Consider the following 27,063-nt stretch of genomic DNA (forward strand, 5'->3'; position numbering starts at 1 on the left):
GCTCAAAAGGTAAGAAATACTGGAGGAAGGGAAGAACTTTTCCTCTCCACTTCTTTCAGTCCCCTGAGTTTTATCTTGCATGTCAGTTTCTTCCATGCAGTATATTTTTACAGTCTCCCCAAATCTATCTATCTATCTGTCTGTCTGTCTGTCTTTCTATCTATCTATCTATGATGTCTTGGGAAGTTTTATTTAGAGAATTGCATTAATATCACTATGCCAATTTTAAATAAGAAGTACTGGATGCTTCTCAATTGGCTAAAATAAACAGTTGGTATTAAACACATACATTATAAACTAACCTGTTAAAGTAACTGTAACATTTCATTCATTGTCACTTTCTGACATATGGTACCTAATACTATGTGGTTGAAAGAGACAAATGCAGGGGGTGACTGATAATATATTGTTATGACAAATATATATTTAAGTACAATTTTAGTAAAATAGAAAAAGTTGAAAAATCGATGTAAATGTACTCATTTTTGCTTTTTTCAGATTATCTTTAATTAGTTGTACAAAGGACTTGCCATTTAATAAGTTAATTTTTAAGTATAAAGCATTCTAGTAAATTCACCCCTTTCAACATTCTAACCCATACCTCCCGACTTAATACTTCCCTCATGTTTCTTAATTTTGTAAGATATACACTGAATTCTTTTAAAATTAGTTTATTTTATTGTTTTTATAGAGGTGATGCACAGAGGGATTACAATTGCATGAGTCAGGTAATGAGTAATTTCCTGTTGTACAGTGACTTCCGTTCCCTCATTCTCAGTCCTTCTTCCCATCTCCACCTATGCTGTATAGTTCTCTTTCATCAGTGTCCGTGAGCTGTACTGATGCACGTTTTCACCCTTTTTCTCTCAGGTTCTGTGCCCTCTGCCAGTGAAGATATACACATGATTACGCCATATATAAGGTAAAGAAGACAAAATCATTACAAACTAAATCTTTTTTTAAGTCTCTTGTTTCTATATCTTGAAGTTCAGGTTACTATGTATATTATTTTATATACATATGAAGAGGCACTAGGCCCTTATGTTTCTCTCCTAAAGAGTATCCTCTTTTGGCTTCACTGTATGAATCTAGAACCCTGTATATTTTATCATATCCCAATGCATTTTAGATCTAATTACTGCATATTATAGACAATATGTGCCATTTGGCTCTCTAAACTTGGCTTACCTCATTTAACATGATTAGTTCTAGTTCCATCCATTCCCCTACAAATGACATTATTTTCTTTTGTTTCCAGTGGCTGTATAAATTTCTGTTGTGTATAGGTACCACATTTTTGGATTCACTCATCTATGGTGGAGCACCTTGGCTGTTTCCATATAGTGGCTTTTGTGAACAGTGCAGCAGTGAACATGTTTGTTCAGGTGTCTTTATCATATCCTGGGTCATGATGTTCAGAGTAGATACCCAGGAGTGGTGTGGCTGGGTCATAAGGAAGATCTTTGTTGAGTTTTTTGAGGAACCTCCAAACTGCTGTCTCAACTAGTTGTACTAGTTTCCATTCCCATAAACAGTGCAGTAGTGGTCCTTTTTCCCCACATCCCAGCCAACATTTGTTGTCCGAATTCACAATGGTGGCCAATCTTAGTGGGGTGGGGGAATCTGAGTTGTTTTGATTTGCTTTACCTTTATGGCAGGAGATGACGAACAGTTCCCTAATGTGCTTCTTTCCCATTCTTAACGCTTCTTCTAAGTCACTCCTTATTTTCCTTTCCCACTTAGTTATTCAATTATTAGGTTTGGCAGGATTAGTTTCTTGAGCTCCTTCTATACATTGGATCTGATATACTATCTGTGAAGATCTTTTCCCAGTTTATGGCTGTCTTTCTTCTTTAGCAACTATGTCCTTAGCTGTGCAGAAACTTTTTCTTTTGATATAGCCCCACTTGTCAATCTCTCTCCTATCTGTTGTGCCCCTGGGACTCAATTCAAAAAGTTTCTACCTATACCTATACGTTCAAATGTTTCTCCTCCTCTCTTTGGCAGTAGGTTCAAAGTTTCAGTTCTGACACTGAGATCTTTGATACGCTTTGTATTGATGTTGCATGGTGACAAATAGGGATTCACTTTAGTTTTCTGCATATAATGCCCAGTTTTCCCAAAACCAATTGTTGAAGAAGCCATTTTCTTTATCCACTATATGTCTTTGGCTCCCTTACCAACTACCAAATAACTATAAATACATAGTGATATTTCTGGGTCTTCTAATCTATTCCATTGATCATTGGGTCTATTTTTAACACTGAATTCTTGAGTGCATTCTCCTCCAATTCTCTTCTTCATTCATCTAGCCCTCTTCCCTTGGCCCCATTTCTCCTTCCTTCTGAAACTTATGTGACACATGGTGACAGTGAACATAACATCCATGTAGTTGAAGTCATTTGTTTTCTCTAGCTGGGGAAAGTGGAACTGACTTTAATTTTAACAGAAAATAATACATATGAAAAGAAGTAAGAGTTAATAAGTTCATTCGCTTTTCATTAAAACCTCAGCTCCTGTAAGCATTCTGAGAGATTATCACATTCTAACACAGAATAACACATAATAATAGTATGTTGAAGTTGTAGATAACTAACTAGTACAAGGTAATTGTGTCCACGAGGTTATTTCCAAAGGTAGGAGGCAAGTTGCTTCATGCTTCTCACTCCCCAGAAAGAAATGCAGATGGAAAAAAATATCTAAAGGCATAAAACAAAGAGAACAAAAATCAATACTTCTACTCAACTAAGTTAAAAATAACTTCCTAGGAGAAATGAACATAAAGATTTTAGACAGTTTAGTTATTTAAATTAAATGTAGACCTTTTTCATTGATAGAATGTAGCCCATTTAATTTAAAGCAGATACGCATACAAGAGTTTTGTGATTTTTTTTTTAGTCTCATACTCACATAACTGGATTATTTCAGAAGGTAGAACTACCTGAGTTAGATACAAAATGAAATCAAAGTTTTTGTTTTTTCCCCCTAGCATTTTTGGGATATTGCTGGCTGTATGTTCTATATTATATGTTCTATACTAAGAACTCTTTTGATTAGAAGAAACAAAAACTGTTAAAGAACAATTTCTCTCTGAGGCAATATGATTTGACCTGCTATGAATTTCATCCAACCTGAATTAAATTGCAAACATTATGGCTGCCTTACCTTCTCTGTCTTTTGATCTTATTGGGTTACACAAGGTAATTGCAAGATTGTCTTTCAAATTGAAGATATAACTAGGTAGCCTCAAAAGCAGGTATTGAGTGGGTTCCCTTGATTTCAGGTAACACCAGATATTCGAGATAAATCACCCAAGTGTGGGCACACTTCACTCTTGTTTTCTGATGTTTGAGACAGAGGGATTCACTGCATTGCTGTGACTGGCCTAAACTCACTATGTAAGCTAGGCTGGCCTCAGAGTCAGTACCCTGCAGGCTCTGCCTCCTTAGTGCTGGGATTAAAAATCTGCACCACTAGTCCTGGCAGGTATACGATGTTCTTGATTTCTAGTGATTCAAGGAAGCAAGAAGATTCATAATTAATAAATTCATAAATAATAAAACACATAATAAATAAATTAGTAAATAATTCTGGTGTGGGATTTTGTTCATTGTGCCTATACCATAATTTCATAGTGTTCATGATGAGGCACTGGCCATAGGCTTTGTATCAGGAGTTTCCTAAATCCACTATCAAAAGATGACGTGTTGCTTCTCCATAGCAAGAAGATCCATTCCTGGAAGATCCATTAATGTACTGGAAGGAATATTAATGTGTCATGCCCCAGATATGGGAGCACTCAAAGACCAGGGACTGCAATGAAGTCAAAGATATTACCTGAAGTCAGCCGTTAATTCACACAGTACTGGAATAAAATAAGTAACACCATTGAAAAATAAAAACAAAATGAAACTGGTGAAACGCTAACAACATCAATGACGACAAGAAAAACCTCTGAAAACTCTCTTGTTTCAATTCAGGAATGGGCTGTCTAGTTTCATAGGAACCTTCTCATTTTGTTTTAGAGGATCGTTACCCTTCAGTGTTACCAGTTAGATAGGTTTCTATTTTCAAATCCATGCATTCCTCTAGCCTATAACACCCACAAAATGAAAAAAAACTAATTCAAAATGAAATCAGCAGTTTTATGAAGCAGAAGTCAAAAATAATATTAACATTTTGGAATTGCCTCAGAAGTCAAATGCAATATATTTATAGGCTGGTTTTCATTTTGTTTCTTTTGACTGTAATTCAAGAGAACTGACCTCATGGGATTTCTCAAGGTAGTGCCAGATAAAATAATATCAAGATCTGGGGAGTATTTGGGAAAATTCTCAGACTTATATAATGAGTTACTTTTGCCTTTGAAGATGGGTTTATGCTGACAGGACAGCAGATGAGATAGCTTTTCAAGTGTGACAAAGATGACAAGTGAATATTTTAGAATATTCATTAAGTGTCAAATAAGGAGCTTTGTTGTGCAAGGTAGTAGAATCTGAAATATATTTGGCAATGAAATTTTTATTGGTTTTGAATCTAGTACTCTTTGCTCATGAACATTATCTTTGTGGGGAAAAGCTACGGTGAATCCTCAAAAATACATGTCAATTTTTAGGTTGGCAATATTTCCTTCTTCCATGCTCTTTAAGGCATGGTAAATTCCTTTCAGATAGTCACACTTTTATCTGGATTTTCTCTAGTATTATAAATGGGAAGTCATGACCCACAGTTGTAATTATAGCTATTTAGAAGCCAGACATTGGGATATCTTTATTTGAGCTCATTCTAGGCTAAGGGTATACAAATTTGGGAGATTCTCATCTCAAATAATATAACATTGGTCAGTGTGGTGCATGCCTGCACTGCATAAATGAAACACAGGATGTTTGTGGTCCAGGCAATCTGGATCAAAGCCCTGGTGAGATGCTATTCAAATAATGATAAAAAAAAATAGAGGATGGAGGTTTGGATATGGATCAAGTCATAGAGTTCCTACCTAGAAAACATAAGGCCTTATATCAACCCTAGGATGAAACAAGCAACAATAATAAAACACCCTGATATTTTAAAGAGTGAAAAAGTGACAGTTCTGGCTTATGATTTTGTTACTAATCTGCCATTTTACAATTAAACCTTTTGGCCTTTGAAACTAATAACAATTCAATTTCTTGTAATACACATCACTAGCAAAATTACAAAGATCTTCCCTTTACTGAAATGCCTTTATTACCCCAAAGTACGGGTATGTGGCTTTATCCCCTTTCCTAAATTGTTTCAAGCTCCTATGTATTATACATCCTCAAAGATATCTATCTGTCTATCTATCGATCAATCTGTCTCTCAATCTATCTTGAAGTAGCCACATCTATAGATATGTTTATCTCCATAGATTTTTGTAATAGATCTAGATAGATAGACAGGCAGACAGACAGACAGGCAGACAGACAGACAGACAGATATTACTACTGAAATCTATGGATCAGAGCCAGACCTTACTAAATGTACTGTGGTACCATTGCTTATGTGAGCCATTTTTCTTAGGTGCCTTCAGTAGATTTGACTATCTGATCTAATGATGAACTTTGGAGTTCGTGACCTACTAGAAAATTTATTTGGTGCATAAAAGAATTGAGAAGTCTACAAGGCATTAGAGCTAAATCCTAGTTTATGTTTATATTGTTCCCCAGAAAATTTAACTATCCAACCTGAAAAGTTAGTTCAATTACTGTGAGAATACACAGTGATTTCATTTCTTTTTCTTTTTCTTTCTAATCACCTGGGTTTGCCAGGTTGTTATTTTGAGTCAAAACTGGCCAGTTCTCAGTACTGCTATTTGTCCTTTTACGATCAATACTTTGATTGTAAAAGCACTTTGGAGTTTTTATGTATAATGACATCCAGATTGGAACAACATCATAGAAATTAAATAAAATGGATATGCCCTTTAAAAAATATGCATGCCCTTGACCTATTAGGATATTTAAGTAGAATAAAACTCATTTGTTTTATAATTTTCACTCTATTTACACTGACATAATACATATAATAAAATGAAAATATGAATTAGATATATAATTTTAAATTAAATCTTAGCATGAATTCAACATAATCACTTGATCATTCTATTAATTCTATTTAAATTTTTCTTCGTTTAATCCTCTCTTGACTTGCGTTAAGATATTCATTTTGGTTTTCCTCAGTTATTTATATTAAATATATCATTTTATGCAACTATTGACTCATATTCCTTGGCGAAATTAAATGAACACAGGAGAATTTCTGGTTAAGGCTTAGAAACAGAATAAATGAAATTGAAGTATTGTTTGGCTTTGGTTTTGCAATATTTCTCTCTAATCTATAGAATGTTTGTAGGTATGTAGAAACTCAATGTACACTTATGTTATCCCAGTTCTGGGCAATTCCCATTGTTTTAGCAGCTGGAAGTCAAGTAAGAAACAGAGGAAGTTCATTCTTAGTGTCAAGCCTTCCTTGCACTAACACATCATTAGTGGTCCTTGTTTTCAAGCTGTTTTCTTGATTTCCCGGGACTTCAACTCTGAAGCCTGAACTTTGACCTGTACAGATGCTCTCTTTGTTTTTTCCACCTCTTTCCAGAAAGCTCATCAATTGGCAAGTGGCTAATCAGAGCAGCTAAGCCATATTAAGACACCTGTGGGAACTGTTGTGTTATTCTGTGGTTCGGAGGCCTCATTCAAAATGCTTGTAAATAGGATACAATTAGGTACCTAATCTTAAGGAAGAGAGAAAAGTATGGGAGAAGTGTTCACTTATATTTATGTGGGATTTCTCAAATGGAAATCCTTCAATAATAACCCAATGTGGTGGATTAATCTCCTTTATACATAGTGAATCATTGCTACTGTGAATACACTTATTATATTTACCTATAAATGATCTGATGGACAAACAAAAACAAATATCACTTTGGGCAGTGGATAGTTTGCAACTAGCTAGCAACATCCTAGATCATGGATGAAGGGTAAAATAAAACTTTTCATATCATTTAACCCTTAAAGTTGAGAGAATGCAAGCTTTAAGTGCCTAAACAATTATTCACAAGAGAAATAAAATCTCTAAAATAGTAAATATTCATTTCCAATCTCAAGCACATAAGTGCTTTCACAAATATTGATACATATAACATTCACAGAGCTAATTTAATTTTATCCTATTGGCAGCAGAAAGATAATTCTACTTATATACTAGAATTGCCCAAATGTGGAATGACCATGATAAAAAAGCTTAGTCTTTTAGTTGATGAGAATAATCATGTATTATACATTGCTTAGAGAACTTGAGTAATTTTAAATACGAAGTAGCATTTTTAGGAAGATTAGAGAACTGATCACTATTAAAATATATATTGTCTTGTGCTAGTGGGTCATGACTACAATTACAGCTACTCAGGAGACTGAGATAAGGAAGTGGAAGCCCTTGAGCAAAATAGCTCAGGAATAAAGGCTACACCCTGAGTTCAAGTCCTAGAACCAGCACACACACACACACACACACACACACACACACACACACACACACACACACAGATACAGACACACAATTTACTCAATTGTGTAAGTTCTTAGATAAACTTTTATTTTTAAACTGATTTCCTAATTTTCCCTAGACATAATTATACCTTTCTATCCCTAACAAATCATATGCTGGACTTAAATAGATTATATCCTCCCCCCAATTTTTTTTTTCATAGATGAAGTTCATAAAATACCAGCTAACCCATGGTTTCATATAATCATAACAGGCACAATACCAAGAGTTGCTTTAGTACAGATTAAACTTGTACTATATTTTTTTGCCTGATTTTCTTTATTATCATAGATTTTGTTCTCTTTTTTATTGTATTTTGTTAATCCTGTACTATATTTTTGTTATGTTTTTGGAGGTAAATGAAATTATGCTTTTTAGCAAAACATTTTTATTTTTTTTTGCGGAGAGAGAAATTGTGTGTTCTTACAGATAACTCAAATGAGATCAAACATGAATTGCTTCAAAATACCTGTGTTTCCTATTAAGGCAAGAGAATGAGTAAGTACAGACAGCACTGGAGTAGAAGTTAAACACAAAAGTACAGAAGGTCTTTGAAATAAAACAGCAGAAAATATTAGGTGGCAAGTTTTTTTTTCTATACTTTTGTAGGATCTATTTGGGCAAATGCCAATTCAGAAAAAAATGAGAATTTTGCTTTTACTCAGTATGTTCTATAGATAACAAACATTGAGTCATATTCAGAGAAAGGGAAATTATAGACCTGAGAAATAATATGAAGATATAGTACTTATTAGTTGGCCATAGCACTGTCTCCCTCTCTCCCTCTCTCCCTCTCCCTCTCTCTCTCTCTCCCACTTTCTCTCTGGCAGTCCTGAGATTTGAACTCAGGGCCTGAGCACTGTTCTTGGGCTTTCTCAAGACTAATGATCTACCACTTGAGACACAGCACCTCTTTTCTTTTGTATGTGGTATTAAGTAATCGAATGAAGGCTTTGTGCATGCTAGGCAAGCACTCTACTACTAAGCCCCATTCCCGGGCCCTAGTAATCTCTTTTTGTATATGTAATTTTATTTTACACTTTATTCAGGAGAAAATGCAATCACAACTATATTTAAGGGAAAATTATTTCATCATATAAATATTAAGCTCTTATTTAAACCATTATCTATTTTTAAAATATAAAGTTCTTAGATGAGAAAAACAGTATAAATAAAACATGGCCATCCGTGTGATAACAGTAAGTTTTAGTTAAGCGTACATATGTCTCAGTCATGAGACATCTACTGATATTAATTTTATGCAATGAAATATGACCACTTTGTGATCCAAATTTTGAATACAAAATAAATTTTATAACAAAGTTTTAAAATCCTCTGGCAGACACCTGAAAAAGAATCTGTGACGTTTTCTTATTTTATTTTCTCAAATGGAGCGAAGGACATTTATGAGATGGGTAAAATGCACTTTTGTATACAACAAATACAGTATCATTCATCCTAACAACTTACATTGTTCCAAAGAGCTGATCATATTTTATGATACACAATAATTTATTTACTTCTAAAAGTATGTACTGCTCAAGAAAATGTATATACACTTTCAAAGAATTTCCAAAGATATTCTTTATATTTCTGTTTGACCATTTAGACTACCTTGGAGCTAATACAATAACATTTGAAAATTGTAAATATTAGAAGTAAAAAAAATCCCTTTAGAAGTCTCTAAAGTCAATCTACAATTCAGAGAATATATCTGATGTGTCTGAAGACAGTTGGCATGCATTAGCTACCGTGCATACAGAACCATCTGGTTGAAATTGTAAAGACTGTAATTAGCATAAAGTGAAAATACATGCTACACTTCTCCAAAACATCTGTGGATTCTTCTTCATCTTTGAATTCTGAGTCTGACTGAAGTGTTTTTATTGACAAATACATTCAAAGGATTCAGATACTTCGAAACTTTGTTCTTAGAGTACTGTAATCTAAGAATAAAAAAAAATAGGATTGTGTTTAATTATTTCTTATAACAATTATACATTTTTATGAGGATTATTTTACTGAAAAATGAGTAGACATTTCATTATTCACAGTTTCAATATCTAGGTTTCCTTCAGCTTTTCCATGTTAGATGTATTCCTTTTTTCTTTTCTCTTCTTTTTTTTTTCCAGTTTGACACTTGTCAAAAGGACAGGTATGAGAAATGCTCACTTTACCACAACTAAGGGAGTACAGAAAAATTAAAAAGATAACCTAAGTTGATATGGATATTGTATTCTTGGAGTAGCTGAAGTATGATGTCTTACTATGCTTTTCCAATCATTTAGTTTTCTATTGCTTTTAAAAGTTTTAGTCAATAACTGAATAGAACCCAAAAGGGTAGATGCAGTGTTTGAGCTGCATGTATAAGATTAATTCATAAGAGATCAAATATCATTTGAGTGAAAGAAATGTTAGGAAAAATCCTGACTGTTGTGTTGGAAAAAATATTTTAGGGAAGAAGTATTTTTCAGTAAATTGTTCTCAGATCACTAATCTTTTATCTTGAAGTATCATGGAGCCCCAAATTCTTTGTCCTTAGGCATCTGAAAAGTAGGTGAAAAAAGCAAGGAAATGAAAACAAATGATGCTTATTTTAGCATTTAGAAGGTAGAAACAAAACAAAAAATATAAAAAATAAATACTGAAACACAAAATGACCTTGCTTACTTTTACTGTGTGCTGATTTCTTCACATTTAAATCATGGATGAGTAATCCACTCTAAATAACCCAACATTCTATTTAAAATTAAATAAACTACACCTGGTTTTTAATAGGTTTTATGAATTAAAAATATTCAAATACTTTATTTTTAAAATTTTAAACTTGCTTTGCATTACACATTTTTAGCAAGTACCCTACCATTAAGCTACACCCTACTGACATTTAATATTTTTTACCTCCATATGTATGCAAAAAAATTTTTTTGCAAGTCCTGGGGCTTGTACTTAGGGCCTGGCGACTGTCCTTGGACACCTTTTGCTCAAGGCTAGCACTCTGCCACTTGAGCCACAGCACCACTTCTGCCTTTTTCTATGTGGTTCTGGGGAATTGAACCCAGGACTTCAGGCATGCTAGGTAAGCATTCTAACACTACGCCATGCTCTCGTACCCTGCAAAAACATTTCTACAGCATAGAAATAAAATTTCATTTAATTTTTCAGTGTGTCTACCACCAGCACATAATTATTTGTCTCACATATTTAATATATTTGAAACTGAAATTTTGTTTAGTAAAAGGTTGTTAAAGACTTCTAGTCAGTCTTTGACAACTCTATAATGATGAAAAATATGACATCAATATTAAAATTCAAAGGGTTATTCCTTTCTAATATTCTTGTTTTTGACTATTAAAATTTAAAGTATTTCCATATTAAAGTCAGAATTATTAACCAATGTCACCAAGAAAATCACTCAGTCCCCATCTTCTGTTAAAATACACTTTGGTGTTAAATGTGAATGCTAGAAACTTAATCAAGGCACAGTAACTTTTTGTTAGTGTATTTGAAAGCCTAAATCAAGACACATCTTGACATAAATCAAGAACCTAAAAGCCAGATGCAGCAGCTCATGCCTGTAATCTTACTTAATTAGGAGGCTCAGATTTGAGGGTCATGGTTCAAAGTCAGCACAGGCCCTAAAGTCTGTGAGACTCTTATTTCCAATAACTACTAGAAAAAAAATGGAAGTGGTGCTGAGACTTAGGGGTACTATGGTAGCCTAGAGCTGAAGAGCTCAGGGACAGCACCCAGGCCCAGATTTCAAGCCCCACTACTGAAACAAACAAACAAAAATAACCTGTTTTGTGAAAGGGTATCAATGTATGTGAATTAATGCACCTTCTATCTGGCAAATATCATGTAACCCTTTTATTAATTACAATAAAAAATTTTTTAAAAATAACCTGTTTTTTTCCCCTCATAGATAACAATGTTCAACATGTGTATATAAAAGCTTACACTTGGGAGAGCATTGAAACACAGAATCCCAATCTATACCACTCATTGGGATATTTATTGCGCTATAAAATTTTCTTTTGTGTTTACGTATTATCTAAGCAAAAGAAACAGAACTCTCTTACAATTGAATTCATTTTTTAGGGGGCAGTGTCATGTTTACAGAAATAATAGTGAAGTCTGGTTTTTAAAATAGGACAGTCTATCTTGGGAAGATATGTTTTGAAAGCATTCTTTCACATTGTTTTTGCTGTGTCAAATGATGATTAGAGCCTTGGTAAAGAGAATCTCTAGCATAGGTTGATAGGCAGCCAAAAGCCCACATATGGCAAGCAGCTTGAGATATTTCTCAGTGTTTTGTCAGAGATGAGACTGCCCAAATGGTTGCTCTTGTAAGTCCTAAATCATAAACTGCATCCTACTAGGCCATCCATACCAGAACTGGGCCCAAGGGTATGCAGAGACTTCTAGAATGGCAAACAATGACTGCTTCCTTAGGAAGCCACAGCTGCTTTCCTGAGAGACGCCCCAGATGCCTGAATTTTCCTTTACTTTCCATTTTTGACTACCTGTTCTGGCCACAGTTCCAACAAAGAGAGAGTCTGGCAGCAGGCACTCAGCTGCTTTCAATAAAACTTGGCAACAAAAGCACTGATTACATAAACACTGCAGACAATCAAAGAACATATTTTCCAGTTTCTAAGCTATAAAAGAAAAGGTGTAAACCTAAACCAACACTCCATAGCACCTCTGCTTCAAATAATGATGATAATAATAATGGCACAATTGCAAAAGCAAAGACTATTATTACAGGAAGTATGGTATCATGAACTGCTGGGAAGTTCAAATTATACTGCATGTTGGAAAGATGTGAAATCTCCACTTCTGAGAGGAAAATATGTAGGTATGTAAGTATGTATGTATAAATAATTAACTCAGGAGTTCAAATAATTATTTATAATCATTTTCCAGAGAGATCACCAGTAAGATCATTCATGTAATTTCTAAAATCTATGATATAATACCAAGAATTTTGCAATGGTAGCTAAATCTCCAAGTAGTCATGATACTTTTCCTTTTCTTTTTTTTTTTTTTGTGTGTTCCATTCCCAGGCTTCAAATAGGGCCTGTGTATCATTCTTGAGCCTTTTTGTTCAAAACTACTACGCTACCATTTGAGCCACAGTGCTACTTCTTAACATTTTGGAAGTTTATTAGTGATAAGTGTTTCACTGACTTGCCTGTACAGCCTGGTTTTGAACTATGAACCTCAGAATCTTCACCTTCTGATTAGCTAGGATATAGGTGTGAGCCACTGGCACCCAGCTGTGGTCATAATTCTTCAAACTTTTAACCAACGTAAAAAAAAAATCTGCTAAGCAAAGCTGAGGTGATTCTGAGCAGAACCAAGATGGCAGAATGTTAAATACTGTTAATACAATTGACAGTAAGCTGTGCAAGAAGAGACCAAATTTAATGGACAGTTTGAAGGAAGGAATTTGGATAAAAATGCCAGAGAAGATTTATTGCACTGTAGGTTTTCTGTATTGAAAATAGTATTAGACACTCAAAACTTTTGAGAAGCTAACAAAATAGTGTATAAGAATCCAATATTTGAAAGTTACAAATGATAAAATATTTAACATTCAAATTCTTTTAACACAAACTATTTTTTTTGGCGTGAACTCAGGGCCTGGGCACTGTCCCTGAGCTTTTTTTGCTCAAGTCTAGCACCCTACTATGTTAGCCACAGAACCACTTCTGTCTCTGTGGTATTGAGGGGTGGAACTCAGGACTTCATGCATGCTGAGTAAGCACTCTACCAATAAGCCACATTCCCAGCATGGTACTCTTATTATAATCATTCATTATCCACATATTTAGAGGCAAATGTGGGGTCTGAAATACATAGCATGACACCTACTTAAAAGATAAATAAATGCACCAATTTCTTCACTGACTCAGTCCCTATTATGTCATACTCATTAATGAACACTGCTGTCTGTGCCAGGAGGTTTCCTGCTGAGTAGGAATTTAATATTTTTTTTTGCCAGTCCTAGGGCTTGAACTCAGGACCTGGGCACTGTCCTTGAGCTTCTTTGGCTCAAGTCTAGCACTCTGCCACTTGAGCCATCTACAATACCACTTCTAGCCTTTTCTGTTTATATGGTATTGAGGAATAGAACACAGGGATTCATTCATGCTAGGCAAGCACTCTCCCACTAAGCCACATTCCCAGCCCAATATCAGGTATGAATATTGAATTAGTGAAATGGAGATCTTTGTTGTGTTTCCTGATTACACCTACTAAAGGCTGTTTAATTTTTATCAGTTATTTCTAACTATTCAAGTGGACTTGTCTTCATCCAAGAAATGTTATCATCCAAGAAATGGAAACAGAGGTTTTTATTGTACTATTTGTGGTCCTATTCCTTCCTATTTTTCCCACATTGTTACTGTTTATGATTTCAGTACCCTTTGTCTTGTATGTAAGTTTATCTGAAGGGGGAAGACCAGAAATGTTGTAACAGAGGGTGAACCAGTGAAGCAGTGCTTCTCACTAGATAGTATGTTAGAAATTAGCTACACAACTTGGAGGAAAGGGAGTCAGAAGGGGAAAAGCTGGAAGAAAATGAGGGAGGATATGATACTGTTCAAAAAGGAATGTACACATTATTTGACTTATGTAAGTGCAACCCCTATGTATATCACCTTTACAGTAAAACCTTTAAAAATATTTACTAAAATGAATCCAATGACAGGACAATATTCCATTTTCCACTGGCATAGCTTATTTGTAAAATGAATTAAACATGCCAAACAAACTTTACAGGGTTTTGGAATGAGTGAGTAATCGATTATCTTCTTTTAGTGGACAAAGTGTTCCCTAGAATTGGAATTCCTTGCTTTCATCGGCAGTTTTGGGATGAAGTTGATTTCAATCACAAATTCATCTTGGAAAATTCACTAATCTCAATATGGCCCGATGTCTATATTCATAAGACACAAATGTTGGAATAATTAATTGAAAGAATACACATAAAAACTTTAAGCCTGGTGCTGGTGGCTTGTGCTTGTAATCCTTGTTAGTTACTCATGAAACTAAGATCTGCGGATCACTGTTCAAAGTTACTCCAGTTAAGAAAGTCCATGAGATTCTTATCTCCAATTAGAAACCAGAAAATTGGAAATAGAGCTGTGGCTCAAAGTTGTAGAGTCCTATCCTTGAGCGAAAAGATCTCATCAACAGTGCTCAGGCCCTGAGTTCAAGCCCCACAACTTACAGTGTATGACATACTAAGATTTTTCTGTTCTAAGTGCAGTCAATTGATTTTTATAATTGAATACTCACTTTTATTACCTACCTATGATCCTCTGCAACATAAAAATCCATAATACAGATCTTGTACTTCAAAGATTCCCTTTCTTATGAAGTAAGAATCAGAGAGAAACAAAATACGAAACTTCACATAACTCTGGATCTATAAGGCTGTTTTGATCCTGGAAATTTCACAGGATTTCTACAGATAAAGTATAGTATAATGAATTAAATTCTTTATTCAAGAAAGAAATCATATGCTCATAAAAGTTCTTTGTCTTTCTTTCTTTTCTTTATTCTGGTGAAGTGTGCTATAACCACCCTTAACACCTGAAGATGCGTCAAAACTGACTTTGTAGATAAGAGTCTCCTAGATATAAATAACCAGTGTGTCAGTGAGAATGATCTTAGTACATGTAATTTTCAAATATATACAATTGGGACACATGCTCTTTCATCATGATAACAGTGTGAAGTTCAGGAAATCAGGGTGCCCAGGTAATGTTTTAATACTATGTGCTGAGAGATCTTGGTTTGAAACTTATTCCTACTTCCAATCGCAACTTGTCTCTGTACAAACCCGTTTATAACATTTGAGTATGGCACTAAGGAAAATATCAAAGCTACCAAAATTTGAAACAGTGCAGCAGGAGCCCCAGAACTTTATGTAAATGAGTCCTACAACATGGAACACATTACATTGAGGGTTTGAGGAATTTGGAACTCAGAATGGCTAGGATGTGGGGTTAATTGAAACACAATATTACCACAATCATTTTTGTCCTCTCAAGATGGAATTTTTAAGGTTCATACAAATATATAATTGAGTACTGACATATTACATCATAGTGAAACATTTTAAACAACCCATATCTGCTTTACAATATTTACTTCACTGAAATGCCTCTGCATATTCAGATTCCTCCTTTAGAGCTGAACCATCTGAATAAATGAAAATAAATGAACAGCTCAATGAGGTGAGCCAGTCATCTCTCAGATGAAGCCTCAAAGACTCACACATACACAAAGCAATTCTTCTGGAAAAAATATTCTGGGTTTTCAACATAAATCATGGTCAACACATAATACAATCAGACTCTAGTGCATTTAAAGCTGGAAAATGCGGCAGCTAGCTAGGTCTGTCATGTTTCCAGCAAAGCTTTGGGCCAAAGAGTAATCAGAAAGAGAATTCATGGATTTGTGTTCAAATCCCATTTCTAGTGTGTGAAGGAGTTGCCTGCTCCTCTGTGAAAATTTTAAATAGGCACTAGAAAAGAAAAGAAAAAACCTCTATCCACTGCTAAGATTCTACAGTATCATTATTATTATTTGTAAACCATAAAAACAATGAATATAATGATAGGAAATACTAAATTCCTTTATTTTTACACTGTAACAGTTAGTACACTGTGTTTTTACAGCAAAGGAGCCAAGCCCTCTGATTGGAATCCCAGATGCATCAAGTCATAAATATCCTTCATAATAAGATTTAAAAATTATGGCCAAAATTTTAAGCGTCACAAAAATTCTATATAAAATAAAAGTTCTGTTTGGTCAAATTGCATACTGGATATTATTTGTGCCAGATAACATAAAATATTTTAATATTATTGTTCAATATGAAATATTTTGAAAGTTTTACAGTTTTTAAATAATATCAATATTTTATATAAAACATTTTCAAAATTATATGCTATATGAAGAAACATGAAGATCTATGATTAGTAATTACATAATAATAAAGTGTATTATTTGCCTAGGTGTACTCAATAATGTGATAGAAATAATTATATATTCCACCATGTGTTGTGCATATATAGGTATATATATATACATATACATATATACCTCTATAAGTTTACAGTACCTCTGACAAAATGAAATAGTGATATCTCACTGTGAATTGACTGAGACTTCTCATAAACTCACCTATCATATAGATGTAATTTCTATTCTACTCCAAATTCAGTGAAATGCTGGATAGACATACCCTTTGAAAAACTCATCTACATCTTATATTAAAAGAAAGAAGTAAAAAGCAGCTTCTAGAGACACTAGAGCCAAGGTTTGGATGCTGTATTCTAGCCACTCAGTGCATTCTGGAGTCTAGTAGAGATGTGGGAGATGGAGAGGCTTGTAAATGACCCTATAAATCATCCATGCAAACGTTCTGGAAAAACACCTCCCAGCCCAGAGAAGTAATAGGCAAACTTTTAGATGAAACCTGCTACAGATAGGGGATAGGGGAGGATTCTTTAAGGAACTGAAATCAAAATTGTATGTTTTTTCCTCCAGTGGGTATACAAAACAACAAAACAGTGAAGTTAACATAAAACTGGTCATTAAAGTCTCTGGAGACACTAACAATAGAAAGAATACAAGTAAGAAGGAACAGGAGAAGCTCATTGGTATAACAATCACAACTGACTATAAGCTCATAAAAAATAAAAAGTATTTGAGCATTTGCACCATGTGCCCTTGACACACACACATACACACACACACACACACACACATACACACATGTGCACACACACATATACACATTCCTTCAGAAAAGCAGTCAGAGGGACATTTTTTAACATATGCAACAAATGGAGAATTTATATCTCAATTGTAAAAACAAATGAAGTGGATGGAAAAATATTATAAATTAAGAATTACATAAAGTGTTAAGAAGATAAAAAATAGAAGAAGAAAGAAACTAGGAACTAGGAAGAACCAGAAGCAGATTTAAATATAAACCAACTAAATTTCAAACTTTAGTTATTAAAAACATGTAGTTCTTGTCTAGGTGCTAGTAGTTTCTACCTGTAGTCTTAGCTACTCAGGCAGTTGATAAATAATATTAGAAGCTAATGGTGCAGAATTTAAGAGAAAAAGAAGCCAACTATCTACTTGCTGAGAAATTAAAATAAATTCTCAAAGAATTAAATAAAAGAGTAAGAAGAAGATTAGATATATTTCAGTGAAACTGCAAAATACTAAGAGAATAAATATGACTGCAATCCAGAAACAAAAGACAATGTTATATGGAGAAACATAATCATGCAAAATCAGACTCTAACAATAAAATATCTTCATCTCTTCAAATTTCAGATGTTGACCTAGAGCACACTATCAGCCACATTGTCAAAGACAGGATAAATCACAAAAATTTTCAGATAAACAATATCAATTCAACAATGAGAAACCATTGCTGAGAAACCACAGAAAACGGAAAGGAAATTAAATTGGAAAGAATCCAAATGAGAAAAGAAAGACCACAGAAATGAAATGACAAGACTTAGGTAAAGTGGGAACTGACTTATTTGGAACAAATATAATAGTACAAATAATTAATCCATAGATAATAAAACAGGATTAATTGTAAAAATGATAACATTGGAGATACCAACCTTAAAGTGGGAGCCTAATCAGTGAAAGAATTAAAGTTATAACTTCTAAATTAGTAAAACAAAATTTATAAATTACATGCATGCATATATATACACATAAATAAAAACAAATAACATAGAAATGCACTGCATAGTATAGTCTGAGAAGAAAGAAAAGGGCCACAGCATATTTGTGATGGACTACATTGAGAATAAAACATTAAAAATGAACAGTGGAAGTCAATAATTACTTTGAATTTTATTTGGCAAATATAAAAGATTCTTAGGATTTATCTCAAATGAATAATATAGTATTTACAAGGTTATAAATACATACACACACACATACACACACGCACACAAAGGAAGACATAGGAAACATAATGTATGTCTAACAGTAGTTGATGATGATCAACAAACTAGTTTTAAGATAAAAGCTTCAGTGCTTTAAAAATAGTATACTATGGAGGCCAGGATTTTGGCCTAATGGTAGAATGCTTGTCTATCATGCATTAAAAACCTGGGTTTGAGTCTCCAGTGCCACATACACAGGAAAGGCCAGAAGTGGCTCTGTGGCTCAAGTAGACTGCTAGCCTTAAGCTAAAAAACAGCTAAAGGACAGTGCCCAAGACCTTGAGTTTAAGCCCCAGACCTGGGAAAAAATAGTGCATTTTTATGCAATAATGGATTATACTGAAAACAACTTGAGTGATATAGAGAAATTACTAAATACAAAAAAGAAAAAAATAATCACTATGCATATATATACAATTAGATATTGCACATAATAACCAAGTTCCATATTCCTATCGGAATATATTTAAGAACTAAGTTAGGGGAAAATATAGTAGTATGGAATTATTTGTATAACTTTTTAAAAGTAGTATGCAATGCTACATGTTTTTTAAAGATCTGCAATAAATGGAAACATATTATATTGGAAAGCATTCATACTACATTGCCCACAGTGTACATGTGTCTGTGTGTTTCACAAATTTTTGTTCCACACTTTGGGAAGCCATATGTTTCAGTTATCCTCGTGGTTAGTCTTTTTGTTGTCCGTGATGTGGTTAGTGTGCAGAATGACTGTACTCTATTTCAGAAAGGAAGGAAATGAATTTAAGGATAAGAGAGCACCACATTTTAAGATAAACATGTTTTTTCCCTGGAAAAAATGTGAATAAAAATTAATGTTGATTATTTTTATTTTTAATTAATGCTAGAAAATGGGTTTAATTTGGTTTTATATTTCTGTATTTTGGAAAAAACATATATTGTTAAATATTTTTATAGTAAACAGTGGAGGGGAGTGTTCAATAGTGCTGAATGTTCAGCCGGTTTCAGAGAGGAGGCGTGCACCTGAGTGGAGCAAAGACTGGTGCTTCGTGGAACTTGGTGAATACAGCTCCCAAGTCCTAGCGGCAGGCCTATTGAACCACGGACCTCTGACTGCATTTGGGAGTTCAATGAAGTTACTCTATGGGGCTCTTCCATTCCAGACTGACTGTTGTGGAACTGAGGAAGGAAGCCACAGTCAAAAATAAAAACAGGAGAGATGGACTGAGTAGGAAGCATTCAAGGGAGCAAAATGACAGAAGAATCACAATTGACTGAGAGCATGAGTACCACAGCTTTGTTAGTTTATCGATCCAAGTTTTCAAAGTGCTTCCATCAACACTATGCACCATCTATTTGCCAGCATATAACTAAAACTTTTACTCCCCAAATAATTATCAATTCACAGAGGTCAGTTTTACTGTTCTGGGATTTAAATTGAATCAAAAACGCTAACTAATGCACAACTATAATAAAGTGCGCTACGCATAACACAGCCCATGACATAGTCTGGAAAATTAAGAACTGTTTTAAAAGCATCCACATCACAGAATTTGTTCAGTCACATTTAGGAATTGATTATTTGTGAATAAGTGATACTTAAACCAAGACAAATGTATGAAAAAGCATTTTCTATCTGCAAGAACCAAAAGGAGAGGAAGTTGTTGAGACTATGAGAGAAAGGAAATATTTGGGGGAGACAATTAAGAGGCATTCACAGAGGTCTGACATTAGCAGTATAAGAAAAAAAAGCCGACTTGTATATTTGGTAAGCTACTGAAGGCTTTCATTCTGAGGTGATACATTATATTTGCAAACATCTAACCATAGCATGGAGAGAGAGATTAGCAAACTGGTAAACTGGATTAGTACCCTGTTAGAATACTGTGTTGATAAAATGACTGATGACAGTGACCAAAGGATAGTAATGTCTAGCCCATAAGAGTCAATGAGTTCTCTGCTGATCATATCCATAAGAAAATAGTTTTATGCTCTCTTGGTAATGTTCTAACACCTTTCCACACAGAACAAACTGCTGATTGCAGGTCTTCTGTAGACATCCCATAACTTTCCTGTTGTACAATTCCCATTAAATTAAATCCTGTTGGCTTTATTCTCATTTTATTCCTCTAAAAAGTACTGAGCCTTTAAAGTCAGCCTCAACTTTACCATTTTCACTAAATGTATTATCTCAGTTTCACTACAAAATGCATAATTTCCAGTTGCTCGAAGTTTTGTTGTGAATCATATTTCTTTCATTGCATTTGTTTTTGATATTTACTCCTATTTCCTGCTATTAGTGGCCACTGCTAATCTAATAACTACTCAAATGTGCTTTAAGGAGGATAGGGATATACAAAAAACCATGTCTTAAAAAAGAGGAAAAAAGGACAAAAGAAAAAAATGACAGAGAGCAAAAGGAAAGATAGGAGGGAGACAGAGAGGGAGGAAGGAAGGAAGGAAGAGAAAAGAGGAAAAAGGAGAGAGAAGGAGAGAGGAAAGAAGGAAAAAATGAAGAAAGGAAGGGAGAGAGGAAGGGAGGAGAAAGAAAAGGACAATAAAGGAGAAAAGAAAAAAGAAAATACAGTATATGTTATCTGGTTATTTGAAATAGGATAGGGAAGGGGGAAAAACAAGATGAGGGACAAGAGTAGTGGGAGGAAAATGGGGACCAACACATGAGAAAGGGTATCAATGTTTGTCAAATAATGCACCTTCTATCTGGTGAATATAATGTAACCCTTCTATTAATTACAATAAAAATATATGAAAAAAAGAAAATATAATTAGATACCTAATAGGATAGTGCTCTTTCACATCCCCAAAATGAGAAAGAGAAGTGTTTAAATCCTTTTCCCCAGAATCAGTAATGCTTGGTGGACTTGAGCCAGTGAAAAATGTTGAAGAATCATTTGGCCCTTATTTGGCTTCTGGATATTGAGGACATGTGTGTCAGATCAGAGTTGCAAGGAGATTTCCATGAATCGAATCCAACCCCTCTAAAAGGCAAGTCCTGACAATTTCTTGAGCCAAAGTTGAGCTCTTTTAACTCATCTATCAAAAACTTTGGAATCTGGATGATAATATGGACTGTTATAGGGGTGTTTTTCCAAGAAATAACAGCTTTACTACAGTGTAATCTCAGAACTGAATGGGAGAAAATGACTTGAAAATTCCTTCTTATTTTCTCTTTGAATTCTTTATTCCCCTTGCTGAGACAGGGCAGTAATGACAGCGAGGTCTAACCCTCCATTTCTCTCAAATGAAATAGAATCCTGATTTTATGGCAACTAGCTCTGATGTTTTCTCCCCTTGATTTACAGGATATATGCTGCTTTAACATTCTTCATAGTGACAATGGAACCATGTTTTAGAATCTCTTGTTAGAAAAACACAATGAGCACATTCTATATTGGCAGTTCAATTGGATACTATATAAGCCTTCCACAAAATTAAACCTAAGAATTTGGTTCCTACAAGCAACAGTTGCTCGTCATCTCTCGTACCAAAACAAAAACAAAAAATAATATTTTGCAGTAACAGTGAGCTACAGGTGATTGCTAGATTATGTTAGTGAAGTATCACTAACTTCATGATAATTCCTGTCAATGTAAAAGTCAATGATTCTTGATACTATAAGAATTACTTTTAATCATTTTTAAACGATCTCAAATTTCAGAACGAAGAGGAAAAATTGTACATGATTTTAAAATCTATTATTCAGCCTGGAGAATAAAACTTTTAATCTACCCCTGCCATTTTCATTTCAGCATATTTTGATGTGAAATATTATCAGTGAGAGAGACAAGATCATCCACAAGGCCACTTTTTAATCATTCTATAAAAACATTTTAGAAAGAAAAGGGTTAATATTTATGGATTTATATTCATTTTGCATGGGTAGGCTTTAACCTCATCCTTGCCAGGCCAGCATTCTGCCACATGAGCCACGACCCCAGCATATATTGAAAATGATCTTATTTTTACGGTTTTCTTTTAATCTGGACAAAGAAAATTCTGAGGTGCCTGGGGTTCCTGAAGAACTGGTGATTAGCATGAATACTTTACAAATAACTCAGATGTGGCTTCAATTTTTAGAATTTTAGAGATCAGAAAAAAACTCACATATTGCCTAGATAAAATATGATTAGATAAAAGGCTCAAATATTTTTAAAATAAGAAGTAAAGAGGAATATATGGGCTGTGCGGGATTCAGATTTACTTATCTTTTACATTAAATAACATAATCCCTAAATTAAAAGTTTTTTTTTCAAGATCAGCACTCATTTTCAAGTTCTTTGCTGAGAAAATCAGCAATAAATAGTAACTCTAAGCCAAGACATTGAGTACTTCCTCACGGCTGAAATGTTTAATGCTACTATTAACCTATGCTTTTCCTTTTCTTTCTTTCCTAGGCTTTTCTTTCCTTTACCTGCTCTACCTGTCTCTTTCTACCCGTTTCTCTCTGTTTCTCTCTGGTATTACTTGGGAATAGAAAAAGATAGAAACAAAGTTGGCTTCATTTGTATTTTATTATATAATCTCATTTTCTCTTTCTCTCAATACTTCTGAACGTAAGAAGTTGTGAACAGCTAGAAATTTATCCTTACATACTTTTGTACGAGTTTATGGAAGAGGTTAATTTTTAGAAATGTAGTGATTCTGATGTACATATAACAATGACAATTAGTTAAACATTCTATTAAATTTAGGCTTAATTATGGCTTTTTAAAAATAGATTGTGGACAGAGAATTCATTTATAGAATACTAAAAAAAAACATCCAAAGGAGAGGGGAAACTGTAATGTCACAGAAGACAATTTACATGTCTGAGGTTGAGAATTATATCAATATCAGATATGTATAATTTACATAGTTAGAAAATACTTTCTAGAGCATTACACTTCCATATACAAAAAAAGGCTTCTCCACTGTCTAGACAATGCATTATTTTTTTTAGCGGTACACATACTTTTCCCATATCTTTATTAAAACCAACTCTCATTCATTAAAACATGACGGCTACATTTAATATCAGAGTGACGTCATACTTATGGTAATGGAACTACTCCAATCTATATAAGCAACAGCATCCCAACAAATGCTAAAAATTCATTATGAACACATACATATCTTAACTGTTCTCTAGAGAAGTTTTACTGGAAACTGTGTTCAATGTATATGCTAAGTGAACACAGCTGGAGAAACTGTCAAAAAGAAACCAATATTTTGAAGAATCTGTTATACTATGTTTATATGCATTAATGTGTCAGTATTATGAGGTATGAATAGTAATAAAGAATAGAAAACTAAGTTAACATGAGAAATCAGAGAGCAAGAATTTCCTTCTTAGGACCCCTAAGCACTTTACTATTAATATTTCCAAACTAATTATTAGTATTTCCATATTCTTTGTTCATTTGTTTGTTTATTTCTCAAGCTTGAACTCTGTAATTCATGCTTTTGCTTCTATTTTCTGGTCAAGCATGGTGTTCTACCACCTGGGCCACACCTCAACTTCTGCTTGTGCTAGTTAATTATCAATAAAAGTATCTTGGATTTGTCTGCCCAGTTGTACTCTAACCCTCAATCCACAGAACTCAGCCACCTGAGTAACTATAAGTACAGGTGTAAGTCAGAGTTACGTTGCTGTTTCCTGGTTTTGAAAATGTTGTAGAATATTATGGTAGGTAAATATAAAAAGGATTTAGTATGTTTTTGTTTCTGGATGATTGGGTAAACGCCAAGTAGTGGAATTGCTGGGTCATAGGGAGCTCTATGTTTAGTCTTTTGAGGACTGCCATACTGCTTTCCATAGTGGTTGAACGAGCTTGCACTCCCACCAACAGTGTAGTAGTGATCCCTCCTGGCCACATCCCCTCCAGCATCTGCTGTTATTAGATTTCTTGATCCTGGCCATTCTAACTGGAGTGAGGTGGAATCTTACAGTTGTTTTGATTTGCATTTCTTTTATGACCAGAGATGTGGAGCATTTCTTCATGTGCCTATAGGCCATTTTTGTTTCTTCTTCAGAGAAGACTCTTCAAGTCTTTGGCCCATCTTTTAATGGGATAGTTGTTAATTTTGAGATTAGTTTTGGATTGATTCAATTTTTTGAGCTGTTGATATATTTTAGATATGAGGCCTTTGTCTGTTGTATGGTTGGTGAAGATCTTCTCCCATTCTGTAGGCTTCCTAATTAGTTTACTAGCTATGTCCTTTGCCATACAAAAGCTCTGCAGTTTAATGCAGTCCCACTTATTCAGCCTTTCTCTGATTTGTTGTGATTTTTGGTCCTTATTAAGAAAGTTTCGACCTGTGCCAAAGAGGTCTAGTGTATCTCCTATTCCTTCTTGAAAAGTTTTCAGAGTGTCGGCTTTTACCTCCAGGTCTTTGATCCATTTGGAGTTAAATCTAGTACAGGGTGACAAAGAAGGATACAACTTTAGTTTTCTGCATGTGCTTAACCAGTTCTGCAAGCACCACTTGTTGAAGAGGTTATCTTTCTTTCATTCTATTTTTTGGCTCCCTGTGGTTTAATTTCTGGGTCTTCAGTTCTATTCCATTGGTCTTCAGGCCTGTTCTTGTGCCAGTACAAGCTGTTTTGATAATTATAGCTCTGTAATAGAGTCTAAAGTTTGGAATTGAAATTCCTCCTGCGCTGTTCTTTCTGCCAAGAAGTGTTTTTGCTATACGGGGTCTTTTATTATTCCATATGAAATTTTGGATTGCCTCTTCTATTTCTTTAAAGAATGACATTGGGATATTGATGGGTATTGCGTTGAATTTGTAGATAGCCCTTGGCAAGATTGTCATTTTCACGATATTGATTCTTCCAATCCAGGAGCATGGGAGGTTTTTCCATTTCCTCAGTTCTGCTTTAATTTCCTTTCTCAGGGTTTTAAAGTTTTCATCAAAAAGGTCCTTTACATTCTTAGTTAAGGTAATTCCTAGGTACTTTATTTTCTTTGAGGCTATTGCAAAAGGAGTTGCTTTCCTGATTATTGCCTCATTCCTCTCACTGTTGGCATAGAGTCAGGCAGTTGATTTTTGAGGGTTAATTTTATAGCCTGCTACCCTTCCAAAGTTTTGAATCAGCTCAAGGAGCTTGGGAGTAGAGTCTATAGGATTCTTTAAATACGGGATCATGTCATCTGAAAGAGGGAAAGTTTTACTTCCTCTTTCCCTATTTGGATCCCCTTTATGCTTGCTTCTTGCCTTATTGCACAGGCTAGGAATTGTAGTACTATGTTAAAGAGGAGTGGAGAGAGTGGGCATCCTTGTCTCGTTCCTGATTTTAGAGGGAATGGCTTTAGCTTTTCACCATTAAGTATAATTCTAGCTGTGGATTTGTCATACACAGTCTTTATTATATTGAGGAATGCACAACAATGTTCATTGCAGCACTATTTACCATAGCAAGGATATGGAACCAACCTAGATGTCCCTCAGTTGATGAGTGGATCAACAAGATGTGGTATTCATATACAATGGAATTCTATGCTGCTGTCAGAAAGAATGACATTGCCCCATTTGTTAGGAAATGGAAAGACTTAGAAAAAATCATATTAAGTGAAGTAAGCCAGACTCAAAGGATCTTAGGATCAATGGTTTCCCTCATTCTTCATAATCAGTAGAAATCTTGGGCTCTCCTAGCAGAGATTTGCAATAGAGCAAAACCTTGATACAAAAGTACATATAGTATGACGCTAAATGAAAGGATCTCTAGGGTATAGAAACAAAAGCCATATAATGAATGATTGTTGTCCTTAAGGTACTATGTTATGTCTCATCACTTTGCTGCCCCTTGGTTATCTCATATTGTTATAGTATCTCACTTTGTTACCTGATATATCGGATATATTTGTATTTGGTTGTTTGAAATTGGATAGGGAACGGGGGAAAACAAGATGAGGGGTGGGGGTGGGGGGGAGGGAAATAGGGACCAAGACATGTGAAAGGGTATCAATGTATGGGAATTAATGCACCATCTATCTGGCAAATATCATGTAACCCTTCTATTAATTACAATAAAAATATATAAAAAAATAAAAAGTATTTTCAGAGAATGCTACTATTTTTTAACCAAATCTTTGATTTCTATTTCAGATTGTTTATGCATCTCTGACTACTGGCCCTTCACCAAATTTGGATGCTGAAATCTAACCCACGTTGTGATGATAGCATCACAGAAGGACACTTAGGTCATGGGTCTGGAACTCTCATAAATGTGAACCATGTCCTTATAAGAACAGAGAAGTGAGAGCTTGCTTCTAATTTCCATCCCTCAGCACTCAACAATGCAGAGGCACCCTGCCCACTGCTGACTTCACATGCACTTTCACGAAGGACATTTTTGAATGAATAACTGAGAGCGGTCAACGAGGGTGTGATAAGTGGTTTCTCCTTACATATAGATGTGGGTAAATGTAGCCAAAGTTTGTCCTGCTTTGTCACAGTCCTGTGAATCATAAATACTAATTTTAAACAAGCAGGCTTTCTCACATCA

The 27,063-nt window shown here is 34.5% G+C and overlaps 1 protein-coding gene across 1 annotated transcript in view; it reads right to left on the minus strand.

The window, feature by feature from the left end:
- Nucleotides 1-655: 655 nt before the first annotated feature.
- Nucleotides 656-27,063, minus strand: part of Agmo (alkylglycerol monooxygenase) — a 278,596-nt gene continuing 252,188 nt past the window's right edge. The window contains exon 13 of the mRNA XM_090332720.1: nt 656-2,699. Within this exon, the coding sequence (XP_090188846.1) occupies nt 2,625-2,699 (75 nt within the window). The 3' untranslated portion in view covers nt 656-2,624. The remainder of the gene's footprint in view (nt 2,700-27,063) is intronic.

Source organism: Megascapheus bottae, chromosome 5 (genome assembly GCF_031878675.1).
Source record: "Megascapheus bottae isolate mThoBot1 chromosome 5, mThoBot2.hap1, whole genome shotgun sequence".
NCBI lineage: Eukaryota > Metazoa > Chordata > Mammalia > Rodentia > Geomyidae > Megascapheus > Megascapheus bottae.